Below are 21846 nucleotides of genomic sequence, written 5' to 3' on the forward strand. Positions count from 1 at the left end.
CTATTGCACGTGTTGCGACATCCGGAGGTAGTATGCCTTGTCGACGTCACCCGCATTGCACTTGGCCGACGCCGCAACGAACACCAGCGCGCTCAACGCATTGGCAGTGCAGTCGCATGTCCTTACCCGCATCTTCGAAACACACGACTGCCAGTGGAATGCCAACCGCCCCGAACCACATGCTTATACAATATACATCTAGGAACATTTTTATCTACACTGTAGTACGACTCACACTCAGCCTGTACGAGTATATAATTTGAATCTAACTAATTAATTTTGAATTTGTACGAGTATATAACTGTATTACATCAAGTACAAATTTGAATAATTTCTACCATTTTATTTAGTGTGCACTGTACCAGCGTTGGCTTTTTATTCTCATTAGTGGGCCTAATGGCCATTGCCAAATAAAATACGAGTATGTAAGTAATACTTATTAATCTTTCTTTCCTGCATAATTATTTTTCTTTCATTGAATTCGTTTCTAATTTTTACCGTTTCTTTTCATTCAGCAACAATTGTGGATTTCTACAAAAATTATTTTCTATTTTTTTAAATTTGTCTTATTTAGCAATATCTGTAATTTTTAATTTTTACAGTTTGTTTTTCTCCTGGATTACAGACACTCAGACGGTTTTTCTTTGAATTTATTGATCGTCAGATTTTTACTTACTTAACTGAACTTGATAATTGACATTTGACAATAAAAATTATTTTTGCATTTTTTACGAACGCTGCCGATGCTAATCCACGCTGCACTGTGGGTGCCGACAGGATAATAATAATAACAAAATCAAATAAAACACAAAATAAATTAACACGCAAGAGAAGTTTCTTTCCCTAGGGTGCCATGTGTTCCAAGTTACGACGTTCAATCGGTATCCGCCCAGTTTGGCAAAAGAAACTTCCATTTTTTCAGATCAAGCAAAGCCTCATGGATGCAGAAATGAATGGAACGGGCAACATAACATGCATGGAAACCGTGTAAAATTAAATAAAATTCTCGTAATCGACGCGCGGAGAAGTAAACGTAAGGCGGACCGATAACCTACAGCAGGACAATAAATTAATAAAAAATTCTCCATTAAATAAAAAATGCCAAAAATAACTTAAGCAATTTTTTCCTCGGCACACAACACAAGTATTATTCTGCACTTTATAGGAAGTCACTAAGAAGCGGGCCAGGTCACTTCGAAGGTTGGTTTAATCCGCAATTTGGCGCAATACAGGAGGAACTGCACCATGCGAGTGCACTTTGCCGGCTCATATCGAAGCGGCTGTCCTACTGTGGGATCGGGGAAAGGTTTCAGATAGGAAGTTGACGAGCGGGGATCGCCACTCTGACGGTGCTGGATTATCTGTAAAACGTTGTGCGTATCAATTCAGCTGTACGTTAGTACTGTACGTACGTCAGCTAAAAACCATCAACGCTATATCCGTAATTAACGTATCGCGCGCCGCGCGCTGCTGCCAAAAACGGCGTGGCAGTATTTGTTTACGCTTTTTCTATTAATTATGGCCAGTATTATTAGCCTGTCTAGCTTTACCTTCTCAGAACGGTCACTTAGCCCACAACTGATCACATTGTCAATCACGTGCCACTGGTGAAGGGGCACTGGGATTCCCTGCTCAATCATGTCCCACCAGTCCTCAATATGGAGACGCCGGCCGTGGCTCATCCGTCCCAAAGCGATGTGGATGGTGATCGGCACATAGCCATCCAACCAAGAGTCTACCTCACACGTAAAGTTCTTCACGGTCAGCGTATGACAAATCGCCGCCAATGAGTTGAATACATCGCGCAGACTGTTAATGTAGTCCTCCTCCTGAACACGTTGCGGCGTATGTTGGACATGAATATCTTGCAACAACAGATGCTGTGGGAAGTTTTCGGATCGTCCTTGCATGACCGCGGTCAGGATGTGCGCATCAATCAGCGATAAGTTGCGCAGTTTCACTGCTTCGTGGTGTGCGGGCAGCGGCAGGCCAACCATTGCCACCGTCCGATTGCTCCAACAGCGCTGTGCGCAGGCTACAGCCATGTAAATGCCTCCCGGCGTAGGTGCCCGATCGGTGGGAAAATTAATGTGCAGTAGTTGGGTGACCTCGGCTGAGGTGAGGATGTAGTTCCAGCCGGCGCGTACCGCCCGCAGACGGCACTGATCAACGGTGGGCAGATTCTGCATGATTTCCGCAACTACGTTGCATGGCAACAGTCCGACATCGCCGTCCACTTCACTGGGTGGCAAAGGCTGGATCTCGCTCGCCAACGGTCGATATACAGTAGGTCGCTGCAATTAATCATCAATTCGATTTACCCACCAATCACAGCACAGAATATTGTCGTACAATTTTATTATTTTATACACCTTGCACATGATGTTATGAGTTTTTGTTCACGTTCATAGTTTTTGTTTTTTTTTCGTACTGATACACTGGTATTATTCTATAAGTGTGCCGAATGAAATTTTTCTTTGCACAGCATACTCTTACGTAATACTCGTTGATTGTCTCTCCACACTGCTCGCTAACCATGTTCAGGAATTCATGCGGGAACAGTGCAGCTGCCTCCGTACTCGTAGATGGGCGTCGGATTCGATCCTGTCGGACCACTGTTTTTACCGCCGTCCAATTCCCATTCGAATCCCGCGTGCGAACGGTCACTATGGCGAACTGGCGGTGCGCCCAATCGTACACGACGACTTCAGCCGGCTGCCACATCCACGGCTCCAACAGACTGCTGCAGTCCTGCATCAGCACCTCCACTGGCTCGCTCAACCCTGTCACCAAATATACACGTCAGTGTAACATGCAATTAATTACATTTCAATCCACATAATCACATTTACGCACCCACATTTACGATGCACCCACATAATCACATTTACGCTTCACATTCGCAAAAAACCGTGCAGTACAGTTTATGTTCCTCATCGTTATTCATACATTATACTAATATTTATTCTAGTTTCTTTCTTCCATCTACCTTGTTCGTAGGGAGCTCCGTCAGTTCGCGTACGCGGCACGAAGTACTCTTGCGTGCGGGCTACGCGTACTATGGCCAGGGCAACCGGCTCAGTCGGGCGGTAGATGCATCGAAAATCCACAGCCAGTCCTCCGTCGATAGCTGCGAGCGCTTGGCCACATTGAAGCACTTCATCTTCTCCTCGCACTTCCACGATAAGCGGGTAATTGGCCGTGGCGCGCATCCACTTGCGGCGGCCACTCCTCCACTTGACACCGTAATCCATTGCTAAAAAATCAAGAGAATAATTGTGGGTATAAATGGGTAGACTGGGATGTGCGTTTGTCTTGAAGGACTAGGTAATCAAATGTAGACATCCAGAGACAACTGCACAACTTTACCCAGCACGCAGTGCTGCATGATAGCGCTTTTCGGTGATAGCCACCGCACTACGATCTATTTTTTGCATAATTTTCTGCCGTGTATTAATTTCGTTCTGCGGCTACTCAACACGACGAGCACAAGTACGGTGTCTGTGCGTGTCCAGAGCGCATAGGCCATAGAAGAGTGAAAGGTCACCGTTACAGGTGGTAGGGAACGATGTCGAAGCTAGATTCGCGCACCCATTTCGTCCGGCGGCTAGCGCCAACAAGTAAGTAGTGTATTATTGTTATTTTATCTTAGTACGCGCTTACATTTATCGTTATTTTGATACCATACCGCAGTACATAAGGTAATACGCTCAAGGTTGGACTTGCATTTCGGGTAGGACTAAAAGTTCGAAGCAGTAGCAGGGGGTCTTTGTTTCGGGGTGGATTTCTAAATCGGGGAAGGTGACCAGTAATTTGGTAAAACTAAAATACCCTAAGAAATAAGGATGCTATGTTAGATATACAGATACGGTACATCCTTTATACTAAAAGAATAAGAAGTGCTCAAAATTCAACTGCGGGGAGTCAGTCCCAGCCACACACAGGACCAAACTTCGATGTCTTGGTATCATTCGATAGCTCTTATCGTGTAGTAGAGCCATCAAAAGTCAGATCTGAGAAAAACAGTTCCAGTTTCATAAAACATTGAAAAAACTTAACATGCCGAGTCTACGGGAGAAGTGAAGAATCCACCACTGCAGAACCGACCACCTCACCATTGTCTCAAATAAACAGCCAAAAACCACCTTGCTGCCAAGCAGCAGTTCCAGTGAAACGCCTCCAGAGCGTTTCACTGGAACGAAACTTGAATGTTTATAAATTATAGGGGAGCCTCGCGTTTTTATTTTTTCTCATCGGAACTCAGACTCCGAAAGAAAGGAGAGTCTGATGAAAAAAGCAACGAAGATCTGGAGTCGAAGCGTATCGAACAGTTTCCACCATGATCATTAAGACAACTGCCCTCCGCAGGAGTCTGACCAGTTTTAAATTAAAGTAAGTAGCATACCAGCAACGCGTCCACGGGCAGCAGCTGGTGAGCAATGGAAGTAGGCACTTTTGGCACAGTGAGCGGGCTCGAGAGCAGTAAAAAAAGGTTTTCTAAAATTTCTGTTTTGTAAAATGTGTGGCAACCAGCAGAAGGCAAAGCAGCAAGGGAGAAAAATTTTTAAAAAAATCGTTGTAAGTCAACAGCCATGGCGCCACCCCTATTCTGCTCGGTGGAGTTAAATAAATACCGTACCGTATTGCGTATTGCAGATCGCTCATACTACAAAATACCATATAATAGTGGTAGCTGTTGGACTGAATTATCCTCAGAAGTCAGAACGGTATGTAGCCGATCTAAACCGCGCAATTTGCGCGGGGTCTATCATTCGATGGATTTTACTCCAAGTCAGTTACTCTGCAGAACCAGGAAAAATTAGATCTGAGAAGAGGTGGCTCCAGATGTCACGGAACATTATAAGTCTTTCCTTTGCGTCGTAAATTTTTGAAAATCTGATTTTTTCCTTTATGAGGAATAAGAACCGAAGGCGGAGCCGCAGGCGACGCCCGATGCCAAGCTGCGGCGCGAGCGGAACATCAAGTGAGACATTAATCGTGGCAATATTTTTTGCCCGAGACTGCATTCCGCTTTCCCACCACTTCCTATACTTCGTACTGATACTTTCGGATTAAAGGGCAGGGGTCGAAAAATTATTTTTACGGAGGGGGTAGACAGAAACCAGAAACACGAGCAATGTCTGCTCCTTAGTTCTGATGGTGAGTCATAGACTCATAGTGCTGTTTCCGGTATTAGACTTGGGGATTTACAATTGCTTCAACTTTGTGACGTTGCCACGAAAACATTATTCGCACAAACAATACAGTGCATGATAGTGCTGATGACACAAAAAAACCGTGATCTTCGTCACCAAAAGTTAAATAATGATGATATCCTTCTGATTTTAAATCGTTCCTATTACGTAGCCGATATATTGCGCGCAGTTTGCGCGGGGTCTACTAGTATATATATAATATACAAGAAACAGCCTCGGCTTCGCCTCCGCGTTTCTTGGGTTCTAAACTCCTTGGCCGGTTTACGGATTGTTAACTTAGAACGGATAAATCTGAAGAGCCCAATAACAAAAATTTTATAAAAAAATGGATGTTTTGGTTTCGTGCAGTCGAACGCAATTACTTTGACTTTACAGATCATTTTTTGTTAAATTTTCTTAGCGAAAAACCATCCGAATCTAATCACCCACGAGAGTATCACATTACAAACTAAAAGGACGCTAAGACTGGACAGTGGTGCTAGATAGGTCACCCATTTAGAACTTAGCAGGCGCTGCTCTATTTTGTTCAGTAATATTGCAGTTTGGTCATGCGTTCACCTAACGGGCTCTGTGTATGGATAGCTTTGGTAGCTCGGTCACCCACCATACCTAACGGGATCTATGCAAAGGACAGTACTGGTAACTCGGTCACTAGATCACTTAACGGAGTTTATGCGCTGGACAGTAGTGCTAGCTCGCTCATTAGATCACTTAACGGAGTTTTTCGTGCACTGGACAGTATTGGTAGCTTGATCACCCATCTACCTAACGGGATCTATGCACTGGACAGTATTGGTAGCTCGGTCACCCATCTACCTAACGGGATCTATGCACTGGACAGTATTGGTAGCTCGGTCACCCATCTACCTAACGGGATCTATGCAAAGGACAGTACTGGTAACTCGGTCACTAGATCACTTAACGGAGTTTATGCGCTGGACAGTAGTTCTAGCTCGCTCATTAGATCACTTAACGGAGTTTTTCGTGCACTGGACAGTAGTGGTAGCTCGGTCACGCGTTCACCTAACGGGCTCTGTGCACTGGACAGTATTGGTAGCTTGATCACCCATCTACCTAACGGGATCTATGCACTGGACAGTATTGGTAGCTCGGTCACCCATCTACCTAACGGGATCTATGCACTGGACAGTAGTGGTAGCTCGGTCACTAGATCACTTAACGGAGTTCGTGCACTGGACAGTAGTGGTATCTCATTACTCTTTCACCTAACGGGTTCTGGGCACTGGACAGTGGTGGTAGCTCGGTCACGTACTCACCTAGCGATTTTTTGACGCACTCAATCACTAGGTGAGCGACTGACCGAGCTCAACCTATCCAGTAAGAAATATCGCTAGGTAAGGAGAAAAATCGCTAGGTGAGGATGTGACCCTGCTACAACTACTGTCCAGTGCACAGAGCCCGTTAGGTGAGCAAGAGCAAAGCCCGCTCGATGACTCACTCACCTAGAAATTTCGCTCAGTGGGCAGTAATGGTGTTTCGGTCACTCACTTGTCTAGTGATTTTTCTTACTGGTCAGTGGTGGTAGCTCGGTCACCCACTCATCTAGAGATTCCGCTCAGTGGTTGGTGATAGTGTTTCGGTCACTCACTCGTCCAGTGATTTTTCGTACTGATTTTATATTTGATATTTTTACATTTTTATATCGGTTGATTTTAAACGTGTTTCGAGCTCGGCAACACCGGCTGGAATGTTTGAATAACGCGAGTGTTTGAATAAGTACAATAATTTATTTATTTTTCGGTTTAATTAGTGTGATAATTATGTCAATTGGTATTTTGTATTGTATCTAGGCAAATATTTCTAAGTTTCAAGGTGACCTTTAAGATGGGTTGGATCAATCTGGTCTTGATACCGGCTTGATACCGGCTCGATATTTTCATAAAAAAAATACATGCCGGCCACTTCTGAACTATCCCGGATCTAATGGCGTTGTCCGTTTTTCCAGAAGTTTTATGGTTATAGAGATCTCAAAACTATGGGGCACCGCGCGTAGTATAGATCTTGTACTTAATATATACAAGAAACCGCTGCGGCTTCGCCTTCGCGTTTCTTGTGAGCCACGGCCGCTTTGAACAAATCATAGCATTTACAGTATTTCGGTAAATTGACTAAATTCACTAACTAGTTATTCCTTAATTAGTTAATTCCTTAGCAGTTATTGTAAAACACTTTTTAGGTAAAGAGTCTAGCTCGGTCACTCACTCATCTAGGAATTTTATTCCCTGCACAGCGGTGGTAGCTCGGTCACTCACTCACCTAAGCGATTTTGTTCACTGGACAGCGGTGGTAGCCCGCTCACTCACTCACCTAAGCGATTTTGTTCACTGGACAGCGGGTGGTAGCTCGGTCACTCACTCACCTAAGCGATTTTGTTCACTGGACAGCGGTGGTAGCTCAGTCACTCATCTACCTAGCGATTTTGTTCACTGGACAGTGGTGGTAGCTCGGTCACTCCACTCACCTAGCAATTTTATTCCCTGCACAGCGGTGGTAGCTCGGTCGCTCGCTCACCTAGCAATTCTGCTCACCTAGCGATTTATTGCTCGGTCATCACTCACCATGCGATTTCCTTTTGTTTACTGAAAAGTGGTAGTAGCTGGGACACTCACTGCCCTAGCAGGTTTGTTCACTGAGTTTTGTTTCCTTCGAAACCTGGGCTAATTCAAACATGGTTCGGCAGTCGGATTTTTTTAGGCATTTGAACATTGAACATTTGAACCTTTGAACATTTGAATAGCAATCAGGCGGTTAAAATTTAGCATGCCTGCAAATAACTACAAATTTATTATAGTACATATATTTGATTCTTTAATAAACGTTCTAAGCAACTGGCACTGTAGTAATCTCAAGGTCACCTTGAAAGCTTTACCGAAACCAGTTTCGTCTGAACCGGCATCGTTGGGACGGGTTTAAATAATTTTTTTAAGAAATAAAATGCATGTGACACAGTTTCTGAACATGTTGAATCTAATGGCGTTTACAGTTTTTTTTTATTAGGTTCTGTAGGTTTTATAATAGGCTTTTTTTATTACAGTAGGTTCTGCAGGTTTTTTATTAGGTTTTTTTTATTAGGTTCGATCTCGATGTGTCAGGTAGTTATATTATAGATCTTGTTCCTTGATAGTATTTATATTGGTTTTGATATTGGTTTTAATCGAGTTAATAATTATAAGAGTACTAATGCCCTTTTAAATTTTATTTTAATAGATCTAAGCAACTGCAATGGCTATTGTTTCAAGATGACCTCTAAACTTGTACCGGAGCCAGTTTCACCGGTACCGGCATTAGTGTTACGGCTAAAATTATTTTTTTTGAAAATTTAAAATCATATGACACAGTTTCTAAACATGCTGAATCTGATAGCGTTTACAGTTTTTTCCGATATGCTATAGTTTTCCCGATCTCGTTGCCTCAGATTTTTATGTAGTTGTATTATAGATCTAGTTCCTTGATATATATGAGATACATATATATATATATATATATATATATATATATATATATATATATATATATATATATATATATATATATATATATATATATATATATATATATATATATATATATATATATATATATATATATATATATATATATTAATCTTGAATTTGAGCTGCTATGTGGCTTGCCATTGCCGGATAAGCCAGCGGAAACGGCTGACTATAGCCAGTTGCCGGCGGAATAATGGGTGGAGGTGTTTTCCAATTTGGACACAGTAATGCAACACAATGTGCTACGCGCCGTCTCGCCGACATGAAACGACATCATCGTCTCGCCCAAATATACACTGACGGGCACGATTCGCATAACCGGCCGGAAGGTCAACCCATATTCCCGCTTCCTAATCTCGGCGGTCATCTACAAATGTCTGCGCGCCCACACACAGAAGATTCTCCTGGCCGACCGGCATGGAGGTTTTGCCACGGAGATTATTCTGGCAATGCTGGGTATGATCCGGTACATGGCGCAGCAGCATCCCGGAATTCGACTGCGCACGGTGTGATTCCGCGGTGCGCCCGATCTTGTGTACTGGAAGGATTGTGCGGTGCATTGGGCGAGTGTGTACCCTCAGTTGATCTTGGCGAGGATTAATACCGGCAGTTACTGTTCCCAGCAGGATTTTGTGGATGCCTGCGGCAGTGTGCCGTGTGACGCTCTCTTCATGATGGGCTGCAATGTTGAATTATTGTGCTTGACCAGTGGTACAGGAACAGCAGTGGTCAGCTTGTCAATGCAAATCCCGACAGCGCGCATCACACTGGATGGTGGTTCCGGCTGCGCACTGTGGAATGCGTTGGAGGCGGCCTTGTCTCTGCCGGCTCCGGAAAACTTCACTGGTTGACGCAGCATTTGGCTGGACAGGCCCCGCCGGGGGAAGTTACATCTAAGGATGTCACGTTGGTGTGCAAGGTAAGAATTTGTCTCACAGGCCGTTGGTAAATACGATGCAACATTATATTGCCGGTAAACGTAGACAACCGACTAACTGTACGACTGACAAAAAAAACCGCATGATGTTTATTGGCAGGTGCTGTGTGCAGTGCAGACCTGTGATCCGCGCCCGACGTCGCATTATCGCGGAAAGAAATGGTGCGTGGTCGGCTTAGAAGATCTGCAGCTGGAGAAACTGTCGCGCATTTCCCTGCGCTTTCTCGAACAAGTTCGCTCTTGAAGTTCGCATATATAGATGCACGATGAAGTGTTGGATAGGCAAACGCCACGAAGCGCATCAGTGCCGGAAACGGTTTGATTTCTGGTGCGATTCTTAATCTGCTGATTGTTTTTGTTTAATATAATGTACTGACATTCTTTGGAGGATCCTGTGTTTTTATGTTTTGATTTGGTAGTTACATTAGAACGAATTATAATTTTCAATAATAATAAATGGTTGTATTTTTTAGGCTTTCAGTAAACTCTGTGAACCGTCGTTTTTATTAGGATTTCCTCTGTTTAGCTAACAAAAAGTGCATTGTGCGAATTTATTGAGTATTCTTTTGTTTACTAATTGTAACTGCAGACGAATGAATAAGTTATAATCGTGCAAACGCAAGTTACGCAAACGTTCTGCGAAAAGTTTACGGATCCGGCAGCGGCATCCCATCAATGTAAGTACACGAATTTAGTGCTAATATGTACCGGGCCAAATCCCTTAAGCTTCCAAAGTTGCCACCGGCAGGACGGTTTACGTATCATAAACCTTTCTGCCGGATTTCGGCGGAAGGTTCCACCGAAATCCGGCAGAAAGCTAGGTTGGTCGGCGCCTTTGATCGTAAACCTTTAACCCGTAAACCTCTCTGCCGGTGACACGCGATTAATTAGAGTTTCAGGGTTCGCTTTGATATTAGCAAATTTGCATATAAAATGTATAATACTCAAGGCCTTTGACTGTACTCATTTCTGATAATGTTCAAAAGGTCAGCAACCATTTTTGAAAATAAATCCACATTTTAAAAGTAAACCTTTGAATAAGTATGAGTAAGTAAGTCAACCTTTTGCCTGTATAGTACACAACAAGCCCAGCACGGATGAATATTGGCCGATGACTATTAAAAAATAAGTAATTCCAAGGATGTGTTGATTTGCGGTCGCTTACAGACTGTCATAATATTAATAAACCCGTACGTATGTTTAGTAATATTATGACTGACTGTTTACTTGTACATACAGTACATAACTTGCAATGATGACTGACGTGTTAAGTTACATGAATTTTTTACTTTGTACTGTACTCGTACTTATTGTTAAGTAGCAGCTCAGATATTTCTACTGTTCTGGGTCAAGTTGTGTTAGAACAGTGTGCATTTCTTATCGCGTCCATGGTAACAAGCTTATGATTGACCACTGGACCTAGACAAATGATTTTGGCAAAAAGTCAACAATCTTGGATCCACCGCTACACCTAGAGAATTTGGATGCACTTTAAAGCAACAAAATTGGTGAAGTAGAAGCCGAGATCCTTTGCCTCAAAGGACAGGGGCCGAAGGCCAGGGGCAATACATAGATTCATATATCCTTACGTCCTTATTTTTTGGAAATTATCTCCTAAACGAACATTGATTTTTTTAAGAAGTTATTAATTTCATAAAATACAGGATCACACAAACGTTCCTACCATTATCTTTAAAAAAATCACAAGTTTTGGAGAAAGTCTAAATAAAATTTTTGAAAGTTGTAGTACTTAAGGGTTTTTAGTACTTAAAAGTTGTTAGTTTTGGAAATTATCTCCTAAATCACCATTGACCTTTTCAAAAAGTTATTATTTTTATAAAATTGAGCATCACACAAACGTTCCTACCTTTATCTTTAAAAAAATTATCAGTTTTAAAGCAGTTCTTAAAAAAGTTTGAAATGTTGCAGTACAGTACTTAAAATGTTGTTAGTACTTAAAGGTACTGTACTACTAATTAAATTACTTATTTTGGCAATGCGTGAGTACTTTACAGTACTCAGTACGTAAGTTGTAGCAATTAAATGTAGTACTACTATCACTTAATCGCCAGCGTATTAATACAATAATATTAAAAGCTGTATTACAGTACTGTATACTGTACAGTATTACAGTTGTAGTACTGTACTATACCGTTGTAGTACGTACTGTTGTAGTCTGTTTCGCAGCTTAGCAACCTAAACTACAGATCTGTGTATGTTATTTAAATTGTCAATTCCATCAAAATTATAACTTTTTAAAATTTTTGAAACCTCTAAGATGTTTTTAAAACATGTTCGAATACCTCAAAATAACTATTAATTTTTCCAAAGTCGGCTCTAAAGCTTTTACATTTCCAGAATTTCTAAACATTTCTAAATATTTCGACTCGGCCCCGCGCAGCGGGGCCGTTACCTCTAATTTTCTGAGCCTCCAGAGCTTCGAATTTTAAAAATGTCTAGAAATGTCTGAGTACCTCAATATCTCGCGGTCTTAAGGGGTTTGGCCCGGTACTTAGCACCAAATTTGAATGTATCCACGGCCAGTGACTAAACGAGACCCCCATCGACCTCGGGACTTTTTTTAGAGCAAATCTGACCTCGGGATAATTTTCAGCGCATTTTTCTGATATTGAAACCATTTTTCAAATTTTTTTTTGAAAGAAAAATTTCTGACTGCCGGGCCCCCATACGCCCCCCAATAATTTTGGGCGGCTGCAATGACGCCACTAACAAAACTCTTATTTTTGCATTTTGAACACTTTTTCTAGGTGAATCGATGTCGCTGATTCCAAATATGCTGTCAGAAAAATTGTATGAGTTATCTGAAGAAAGAATTTTTCTTTTTAAAAGTTTCAGGAAAATTTTGCAAAATTTTGTTTGTATAAAAATTTTTCTTTCCTTTGGCTCAAACAATTTTTCTAACAACATATTCAGAATCAGCGACATCGATTCTCCTAGAAAAAGTGTTCAAAATGCAAAAATAAGAGTTTTGTTAGTGGCGTCATTGCAGCCGCCCAAGGTTATTGGGGGCGTATGGGGGCCCGGCAGTCAGAAATTTTTTCTTTCAAAAAAAAATTTGAAAAATGGTTTCAGTATCAGAAAAATGCGCTGAAAATTATCCCGAGGTCAGATTTGCTCTAAAAAAAGTCCCGAGGTCGATGGGGGTCTCGTTTAGCCACTGTCCACGGCAACTTCCGCTGTCGCGCGCTCCCAAACCCTAATTCTCATAACGGTCCTCATACTCATAACCCTATTCCTAATTCAGAATTCATACTCAAAACGGCTTTCACAATCATAATCATACTTTGATCCTACCGGTTATCATATTTTTGTTCATAATCATAACTCAAACCTTTACCGCTACTCATACCAGTGCGGTACTGCGCTTATTGTTATTAGCAAAAGCATTATATTGTTTATTAATCGTAAAACCGTATTATTGACACTAAGTAGTAATTGCTGTTGCGCAAATTGTGCACCGTTCTTGAATTTTTTAAAAATTTTTTTTAATATCTGCTTTTGTCCTGGCTAGCAACGATTAAACTGCGTTATTACTCTTCCTGTGCTCTATTGCTGTACAGTGTACACGATGCTTTTGTCGAAATTTAGTTTTGTGGAAATAAAAAGTTAACAGCCCGTTCACTTTTTGTTTGGTGGAAGCTACGTAGTAAGCCCATTAACATTTCAGGTTTTTTCATCATTAGCACTACTTCAAGTAGTTTAAAAAATGGACGAAAGTGGACAATGGTAGATTTTTTTGCTCAGGTTTTATATGCAGATTAAACTACTTAGCTTTCGTTACCCAGTTCAAGTTTGCTGAAGTCATTTTGTAATGAAGCCATTTTCGAATAAATATTTTTTCGCTACTAATTATGATGAAATAATTTTTACGAGTGGACGAAAGCGGGCGGTTGAGTAGACTTACATGAACACATAGTTGTAATTGAATATTACATTTTTGACACACCAGCATGAGTAATGGTTAAGATATGAGCTATAATTATGAATAAATTAATATGATGACCGGTAGGACCAAAGTATGATTATGATTATGAGGGCCGTTATGAGTATGGATTCGAAATTAGGAGTAGGGTTATGAGTATGAGTATGAGGGCCGTTATGAGTATGGATTCGGAATTAGGAGTAGGGTTATGAGTATGAGTATGAGAGCCGTTATGAATATTAGGTACATACCTAGCCATACAAAAAAGTGTCTAGATTGCGCGACAGCGAAAGTTCCCGTGTATGTACCCGAATTTGGTGCTATGTGCCGGGGCAAATCCCTTGATTGTCTAATTTATATGTAATTTCTAAATATTAGGCCTCGTCCCCAATCTGTAGCGAATCTAGCTACGGTACAGGACACCACCGTCCCATAATAGGAGTTACGCGATACGGTATGTCGGTTCTCGCTTCGCATATCTGGTTATCAGTGCAAAGATTCGGGACGGGGTGCTGCGTATCCGAATGCGTCCCGTTTCCACAACTCTCAGATACGGTATCCTGCGAACCGCATCTCAGAACCCGTACCAAACCCGCGTCTCACATCAACCAAAAATTTTACGAGCGCTTTTTATGCATACCCTGAAATACAAAGAAAAATGATACGGTACGCAAAGCCACCTCCAGAGGTGGCTTTCCCTGGTATTTTTTTGTTGATGAGCGAGCATTTTTTAGTATTGCCATTGTGTGACGATTTCTTTTCGTGGGTTATTTACGTTTTGTGAAATTCCTAATCATTTTAAAACCCAACTGAATGCACAAAAAACTGAAACAGGAAATGTGACCAGCTCAAAACAATAAAAATTCTACCAGATAACAACAATTAAGTACTACAACATCATGCGGCTACAGAGAAGCGGAATGGTTTCGAAAAACAATGGTTTCAAAAAACAATTATTCAGACCGAGTGTGTTTTGGAATACGAAATTGGTTTGTATTCTTTACCATATAAAATACTGAATAGGAGCGCTCGGACAATGAAGATCTAAATTTTCAAATTTTGATCCGTATGTACTACTTATGTAGCTGCTCTAACGCTATTACTATACTGCAGCATGCTGGCCAAAATAAATAATTGCGCGGGTGGTGCGACTGATCTGACTCATCACCAGCTAAAAAGTAAGGACAATGATGCCAAAAACTTTCAATCCAGGGAACAACATCTAGCAATTCAGACTAGGAACTAACTAGAATGAGGGCATAAAAACAGCACAAGAATACGCAAATACGCAAATACAGCGATACGGAACCAAAGCTGAAAGTTCGACACAGAAAACGGAGAGCGAGCCCAGTTTCGATATGCGTAGCCTGTGCTGCATCTTGGTGATGCGCACCAAATAGTGTCCCATTTTTGTACTGTAGCGAAACTAGATACGGTGCTGTATCGCAACGAGATACGCTTTAGAAAGGGGACGAAGCCTTTAAATATCTAAAAGCCGCGCCGACGCGGACGAAGCGCTTTAAATATCTACAAGTCACTTGGGGCAGTAACCGAACCGGTTTAAGTGACTCGTGCTTGGAACCGTTAGAAAGGAAGTGACTTCGATGTCAAGTCGAACCACATACGGAACCGAACCGGTCGAACCGTTGATATCTCTACTCACATGGCGGCTCGGTGATACTGGTGGTAGCTTGGGCATTCACTAACCTCGAAATCTAATAAACATGTATTAATTTTATTTTAATAAATACTGAAGAGCTTGACTGATGGCTGAAAAAATCTTACAATTAGTATCTAAAGATGCAGCCTGCAAAGACACCTTGGGCGACCGTTAACTGTTCCCCGCAAGTTTCCATTAATTCTGCGCTAAAAAATGGTATTTTATGGGCATCGTGTGCAGATATATGACCCCACTCAATCCATTTTATCACCGTAAAAATATTTTCTGTGGTACCAAAAAAATCAAGTCTTCAGTTCGTTAGATCGGTAATATAAAGTTACATTAAAAACGCGATAAAGAACCATGAAAAAAGAAAAACTTACGGGGGCTTTCACAGTTTTCAGAAAATGGTCGAATTTAACCGGAAAGCTTGAAAAAATTCCGCATTTCCAAATGTTCAAAATATTTTCGTAGCTGGCCTCGCTGGGTTTCATATTTGAAATATTTCTCAAAATCTTTTTTAATGCTTTACGAAGTATATTTTGTATTTCTTTAATTCTTCCATACCTCAAACACAACTGGTCGCGCGCTAGCGCGACCGATACTTGTAAATCTGTATACTTACTTGGAAGCACATATTTACATATATAGATACTATATACTGTACATAGTACATACATTAGGTACTCAAGTATAAAATTACAAGCTGAGCACGGATGAATATTGGCTTGTACGACTATTATTAACTGCAATGCTTTAATTTCTACAGTTTTATGTATTATGCCGGTAAAACTAAAGAAACAATCAGAATGAGCGATATTATAGTTTTCAGTGACCTGCCTACATACTTTACGTAAGTACTATCAGTATTACACACAAAGATGCTTTGCTTTTCGTTTTCTTACATACTCGTAATGAACATACTTATGTTTATCGCAACACGGACTGGCTAAATAGTGTACAGAAGTTATTTACACATAGTTTACGCTGATACTTTGTACTGTACTAAAATACGAGCAAAGATACTGCTAGAATGCTAGTGTTCCGCTGGGTCAGGTCGGGTTAGATGTGTATGCATTTCTTATCGTGTCCATGGTAACAAGCTTACGACTGACCACTGGACGTAGCCAAATGATTTTAGCAAAAAATCAATAATCTATGATCCACCGCCACATTGAGAGAATTCTGATGCACTTTAAAGTAGCAAAATTGGTGAAGTAGAAGCCGAGATCCTTTGCCTCAAAGGAGAGGGGCCGAAGTTCTGGCACAGATGATTAGTATTCATATAACCAGTTTACGGGATCTACATCCGTACACAAACTTTTGCGGCGCAAGTTTGCTACGCAATGCACACTTCGCAACGGTTGATTGCATTGGTCCCAGCCGCTAAGAAAACTACGAAAACTAAGAAAGAGAAAATCTAAGAAAACTTGAGAAACCCTAAGAAAGCCTAAGAAACCTAAGAAAACAAAGAAACCCAAGAAATCTAATAAACCTAAGAAACTTAAGACCTGAAAACCCTAAAAATACCTAAGAATACCTAAGAAACCTGAGAATACCTAAGAAAACCTAAGAAACCAAAGAAACCTAAGAAACCGAAGAAAACCTAAGAAACCTAAGAAACCTAAAATATCTAAGAAATATCGTATATGAAAGAATACGAGATATACCGATCACGCTGGTGGGATTGACTACGATTAATTTTTGCACATGTTTCTTAAATTTTCAATACTTTGTAACGTGCCGATGCCGAAGGCCGCGGTCTGTCTCGGTTTTTCCGAACGGTCCGCGAACAGACAATGCATTTACCATGTATGTCTATGGGGGCCCATGGCAACAATTTGTTTTTTGGGGCTACTCCTTCCCTTTTGGGGCGTATCGATGGCGCAATAGCGTAAGAACATTCGCGCCGTTGAGACGAATTTAACGCACTTGGCCGCGTCGAAATCGGTTCAGCCGTTCGCCCAAACATTGGCTACATTATCAATCGTGTATACGTGGTTACGGATGTAGATAAATAAATATAAGTAAGTATCTAAGTGCTATATAATTAAGTATTTTCAATTAAGAATTAAGTCAAAATATAGCTGTCTTCTGCTACACAAAACTTTTCAGTTTAACAATCACTGGATGCGGTAATCACTGGATGTGGATGACTGGATGCGGTGATTTTTGGATGATGTCGTAACAAACTTCTGCACTAAACCGAAATTTTAGTATGTAATGATCTAGTACAGGAAACAGTAGAGAATTCTGGAAAACAAATTACCGTGCAAAGCACCGAAATACGGGTATGTTGCACAAAGCACAATTACTAACCAGTTCAAACATCTTCACCTGCAGTCAACGAACATGGGCGACGTCCGCACCCACTTTCGGCAGCAGTTGATGCACTTCTCCGACTCGCACCATTTTCCCGTTCCTGACCCCGCCCAATATAGGACCCCACTGGCCGCAGTGTTTCCGGCTCCGTCAGCATCCGGGCATCGTCTACGATGATGTGCTTGAAAGAGATCGTGCTGCGGCTTGAACTATGCGTCAGACGCATCAGGGCGCCCACCGAGGCGAAGATTAACGTATGGCATGATCAACGCCATTCAACGGTGTCGGCGCCTCGCCGGTGTAGGTATCCGTTGAGTAAAGGTTAATCGTGCAGAAGTCGATCACCGATGCGTTGGCTGATGGTACAATAACAAACCATAATAAATTTTTAAAAAAATCGTTTTTTGCTAATTATTAAAAACTAATTTCCTTCATAAATGCGCTTGCAAATTAGCCAACAACAAATTGCTCAAATTAAGTAAGTACAGACTGTACAGTTTAGTGGCGATGGCATCGGCCACCGCATACGTGCGCCAGTTACGTCGGTGCTCGAAGATTGCAGTGTGCACACTGTGCAGGACAACGGCTACTGCAGTAGCCACAAAATCAAAATATACGTGAGCAAAATTACCGTATTACGAAAAATCCTACGGCGCAGTAGTTTACTGCGCCGTAGTTCCTGCAGTATGGAGTACTATGTATTCGTCTAATTTTTGTTTTGTTGTTTTTCACGATTTCAGATGAAAATATTTTCTGAATTTGTAGCCGGGGACGGCTCCCTGTTGAGTGATTGGGTAATCTGGGTAGATTAGTCTAATAATATATACTCGTAACTCGTTCTGGTACGAGTACATTACGTGGTTCGCGAATTTCTTTCTGATAGGAAAACTTCACTGTTTTCTTTCAGTCTGTCCTTTATCGTAGTCCTGTCGCGGCCGTTTATTATTCTCCACTGACTGACACCGTCGTGTTGTGATCCATAGCCTAAAATAGTGTGTATTATTACACAGTTTGTGTACGAGTAGTTTTAAATGTGCTTTGTGCATTTTTAACTTTCTAAATGTGCAAGATTAAAAAACGAGGAATCCAACGAGAAAAGTTTAGAGGGGTCTGAAAGATTAAAATTTAACTTATAATTTGCATTTTTAATGGAATTTCTTGACATTTCAAGAGAAAATCGTTCGTCAGCTTCGCGCTTCGCGCGAAAAGGATATTATTTCCATCTAAAAGTTCAACAGCGAGGTCACCGCACGTTAATGACGCCAAGAATAAGCTCACTTCCTCTGTTCAAAATACATGGCTGGCATTCTTAAATTTGAATTTAGAGTAATTGTGAGTAGCTTAGAGCAGTTGTCCATACTTTGGTAATGATTTTTTTTCGCATTAAAACTGTGAAAACAAAAGGAATGGCCTTGAAAAATGAGTTATCTAGCGTTTTCCTAACAAAATGGCTCGTCAGCTTCACGCTTCGCTCGAAAATTTTTTTAACCATCAATAGTCAAATGCTTTTTTAACATACAAAGCATTTCAGTAAAAAAAATGTCTGTGCCCCTAACCAAGCCCCCTTGGGGGCGCCTGGGGGAGTGTGTAGTTTTAAAACTCCACTATTTTAGGCTCTGTTGTGATCAGCCGCCAATAAAAAAATATAAAAAAAATAGCAGATGTTTCTTCGCCTGGACCTTTTCAAATTCAGCGAATAAAACGGTATTTTACCAGTTAGTAACCCAGGGTCATTATGTTGTCGTAAGGTTTTTATTTTGGGAGAGTTTATTATGCCTGGGTCAGTTGATCCATGTTCGGGTAGAATCGTCTTTGAAATAGGTTCGGTTCTATAGGGCTAACAGCGAGCGTTTCGCAAGCTTTATTCGAATTTTATTTTTCCAAGGCAAAGAGAAAACTAGTAATAATAACCGAGTATTATTGGTAATTATAAAAGAACGCGTACGAACGTTACATGCGTGATGCGCAATTGCACATTGTCTACAAAATTGGTTAAATATCTGTAGCACGATTCACAACATTTTTTAACTGAAATTGGTGAGAGAATGAATTCATATTTTTCACGTATTTAGTCCTGTGCTTGGCACTGCTTGCATTTGGGTGGGTCAGTTTAAGGTCGTTTAGCAGTACCCTGCTTGCTTTAAATTTCGGCGTACGTGGGTTCTTATTCTTTACATTATGCATTTATTGTCCCTTCTCGTGCTAACTGGGACAAATTCTTTATTTGCACGTATTTCGTGAGTGATGCTCGCCTTTAAAATTATTGCAAATAAAGTGTACCAATATTGCATTTGCATTATATTATGTCTTTTTGCATAATATTCGTGCTCTCCTTAAAGTACGGTAACAACTAACAACAGTGTACCGTTTGTGTACGGTATCTAGTGTACTGGTTTTAAGAAAAACTAGCGTCGTTGCAATTCATCGCATTACAATACTTTCTGAAGTTTCGTAATATAAATTTAATATTGCAACATCACAAGTTACTCGTACAATATCCTCGTATCATTTTTTGCTTTTGCCTTTAGCCCAAGGTTTGGGCAGCTTATTTGGGGACCCATTTTCTAAATCGATCCGGGAAGGTCACTAATAAAAATACGGTCGTTTGCTTGCGGTTACTTATACGTGGCGTCACTGGTTGTGTTCTGCAGACCGTCATAGCTAGCCTCCAGTTCCACCTGCTGTGCGGTCAGCCATTGCCGGATAAACGAGCTGACTACAGTCGGCTTCCGGTAGAATTATGGATGGAAGTGATTTCCCATTTGGACACACTGCAGCAGACGGCGCTGCGCGCCGTCTCGGCAGCATGGAACGACATCATCGTCTCGCAGAAATATTCGCTAACGGCCACGCTTAGCATAACCAGTCGGAAGGGTGGCACTCGTCGCCCGCGCTTCCTTCTCTCGGCGGTCATCTACAAATGTCTGCGCCCCCACACCCGAAACCTTCTCGTGGTTGACCGCCATAATTATTTTGATATGGAGGATATTCTGGCGATGCTGGGCATGATCAACTACATGGCGGAGCTGTATCCTGGGATCCGACTGCCGACGGTGTCTTTGAGGGGTATGACGCTGCGTCTGTGGATCCACAGCGAGTCAGATTCCATCAACCGGGGAGTGTGTATGGTGGACCGGAGGAGTGGGTCCATGGCGGAGATTGGCCACCGGTATTGTCGCCTGCAGAATTTTGTGGGTGTTTGCCGAAGTCTGCCGGGTGACGTGCTCAGCATGACGAACTGCGACGTTGAGTTGTGTAGCCAGGAGATAAACCAGCAGATGTCTGTTTATCAATGAAATTTCCGGAAGCGCGGATCAGCCTGGAGGGCCGACGTTTCGGCTGCGCTCTGTGGGATGCGCTGGAGGCGGCGCTGGCTGTGCCGCCGGCGGCGCAGCTTGCCTGGTTGTCGCTGCATGTAGCTGGGCTGTCCCAGCCGCCGATAGAGCCGCCGATAGGTGAAAAAAGGGAGATCCTGTGGGTGTGCCAGGTAGAAATTTGTTCCAGGGAATTTTGTTCAGTTGTAAATAGTTTCCCGGCTTATAACGTTAACAACCGATGATAACCCTACCGATGAAAGTGAATTGACGTTGCTTTGCAGATAGTGAGTTCGGTGCAGACGGCAGATCCACGTCCGGGGTCGCATTACCACGGAAAAGAATGGTTCGAGGCTATCCTGGGAGATCTGCAGTTAGAGAAACTATCGCGCATGTCCCTGCATTTTCTCGCGCAAATTAGATCTTAAAGCGCGCACACAAGGACGATGACATTGACAACATATGATGAATAAGGTCACAACGCTCAACGATCGGTGAACAGTTTCATTTTTGTTGTGATTAACTTTTAACATGAGCTGGTTTGCATCATTTGTTAACAGTATTTATGTTTTTCATTTCTGAGCTTTGTTATGATAATTAATTATAATCCTGTAGTTACAATTTTAGATATTTCTTTGTACTTAGGAAGGAAGTACAGTAATTTGTAAGCTTCTCAGCAGCAGCGATCATTGCATTTCACTGGAATTTTCGAAGTTACGTAATTTGGAAATGTACAGTACAGTTGGAATTTTCTTCGTCAGTGACTTTTGTTGGAGGTACAACGAGAAAACGCGGCATCGGTGGCTGGTACAATGGAAGGAACGAAAAAGTTTAATGAGTGCAATGTTTAGCTTTGGTTTGTCTTCTTTGAGACCGCATCGTTTTAAAACGAATAAAAACTAGTACAGTACTTAATGAGAACTCTTCTACAAGGTATTT

The 21846-nt window shown here is 41.6% G+C and overlaps 2 protein-coding genes across 2 annotated transcripts; one reads left to right on the plus strand and one right to left on the minus strand.

The window, feature by feature from the left end:
* Window positions 1-739: 739 nt before the first annotated feature.
* LOC129582745 (uncharacterized) lies at window positions 740-17723 on the minus strand. The gene is made up of 5 exons (XM_055474353.1): window positions 17609-17723; window positions 2990-3256; window positions 2497-2783; window positions 1551-2294; window positions 740-1361 (listed from the first exon to the last, which is right to left on the minus strand). The coding sequence occupies exons 2-5, from the start codon at window positions 3252-3254 to the stop codon at window positions 1173-1175; spliced, it is 1485 nt and encodes a 494-aa protein (XP_055330328.1). The 5' UTR covers window positions 3255-3256; window positions 17609-17723; the 3' UTR covers window positions 740-1172.
* A 2998-nt stretch (window positions 17724-20721) lies between these two features.
* On the plus strand, window positions 20722-21722 carry LOC129582876 (uncharacterized). The gene is made up of 2 exons (XM_055474500.1): window positions 20722-21080; window positions 21192-21722. Exons 1-2 carry the CDS (start codon window positions 20886-20888, stop codon window positions 21333-21335), a joined length of 339 nt encoding a protein of 112 aa, XP_055330475.1. The 5' UTR covers window positions 20722-20885; the 3' UTR covers window positions 21336-21722.
* The last annotated feature ends 124 nt before the right edge of the window (window positions 21723-21846 follow it).

Source organism: Paramacrobiotus metropolitanus, unplaced genomic scaffold, assembly GCF_019649055.1.
Source record: "Paramacrobiotus metropolitanus isolate TYO unplaced genomic scaffold, Prichtersi_v1.0 Parri_scaffold0000008, whole genome shotgun sequence".
Lineage (NCBI taxonomy): Eukaryota > Metazoa > Tardigrada > Eutardigrada > Parachela > Macrobiotidae > Paramacrobiotus > Paramacrobiotus metropolitanus.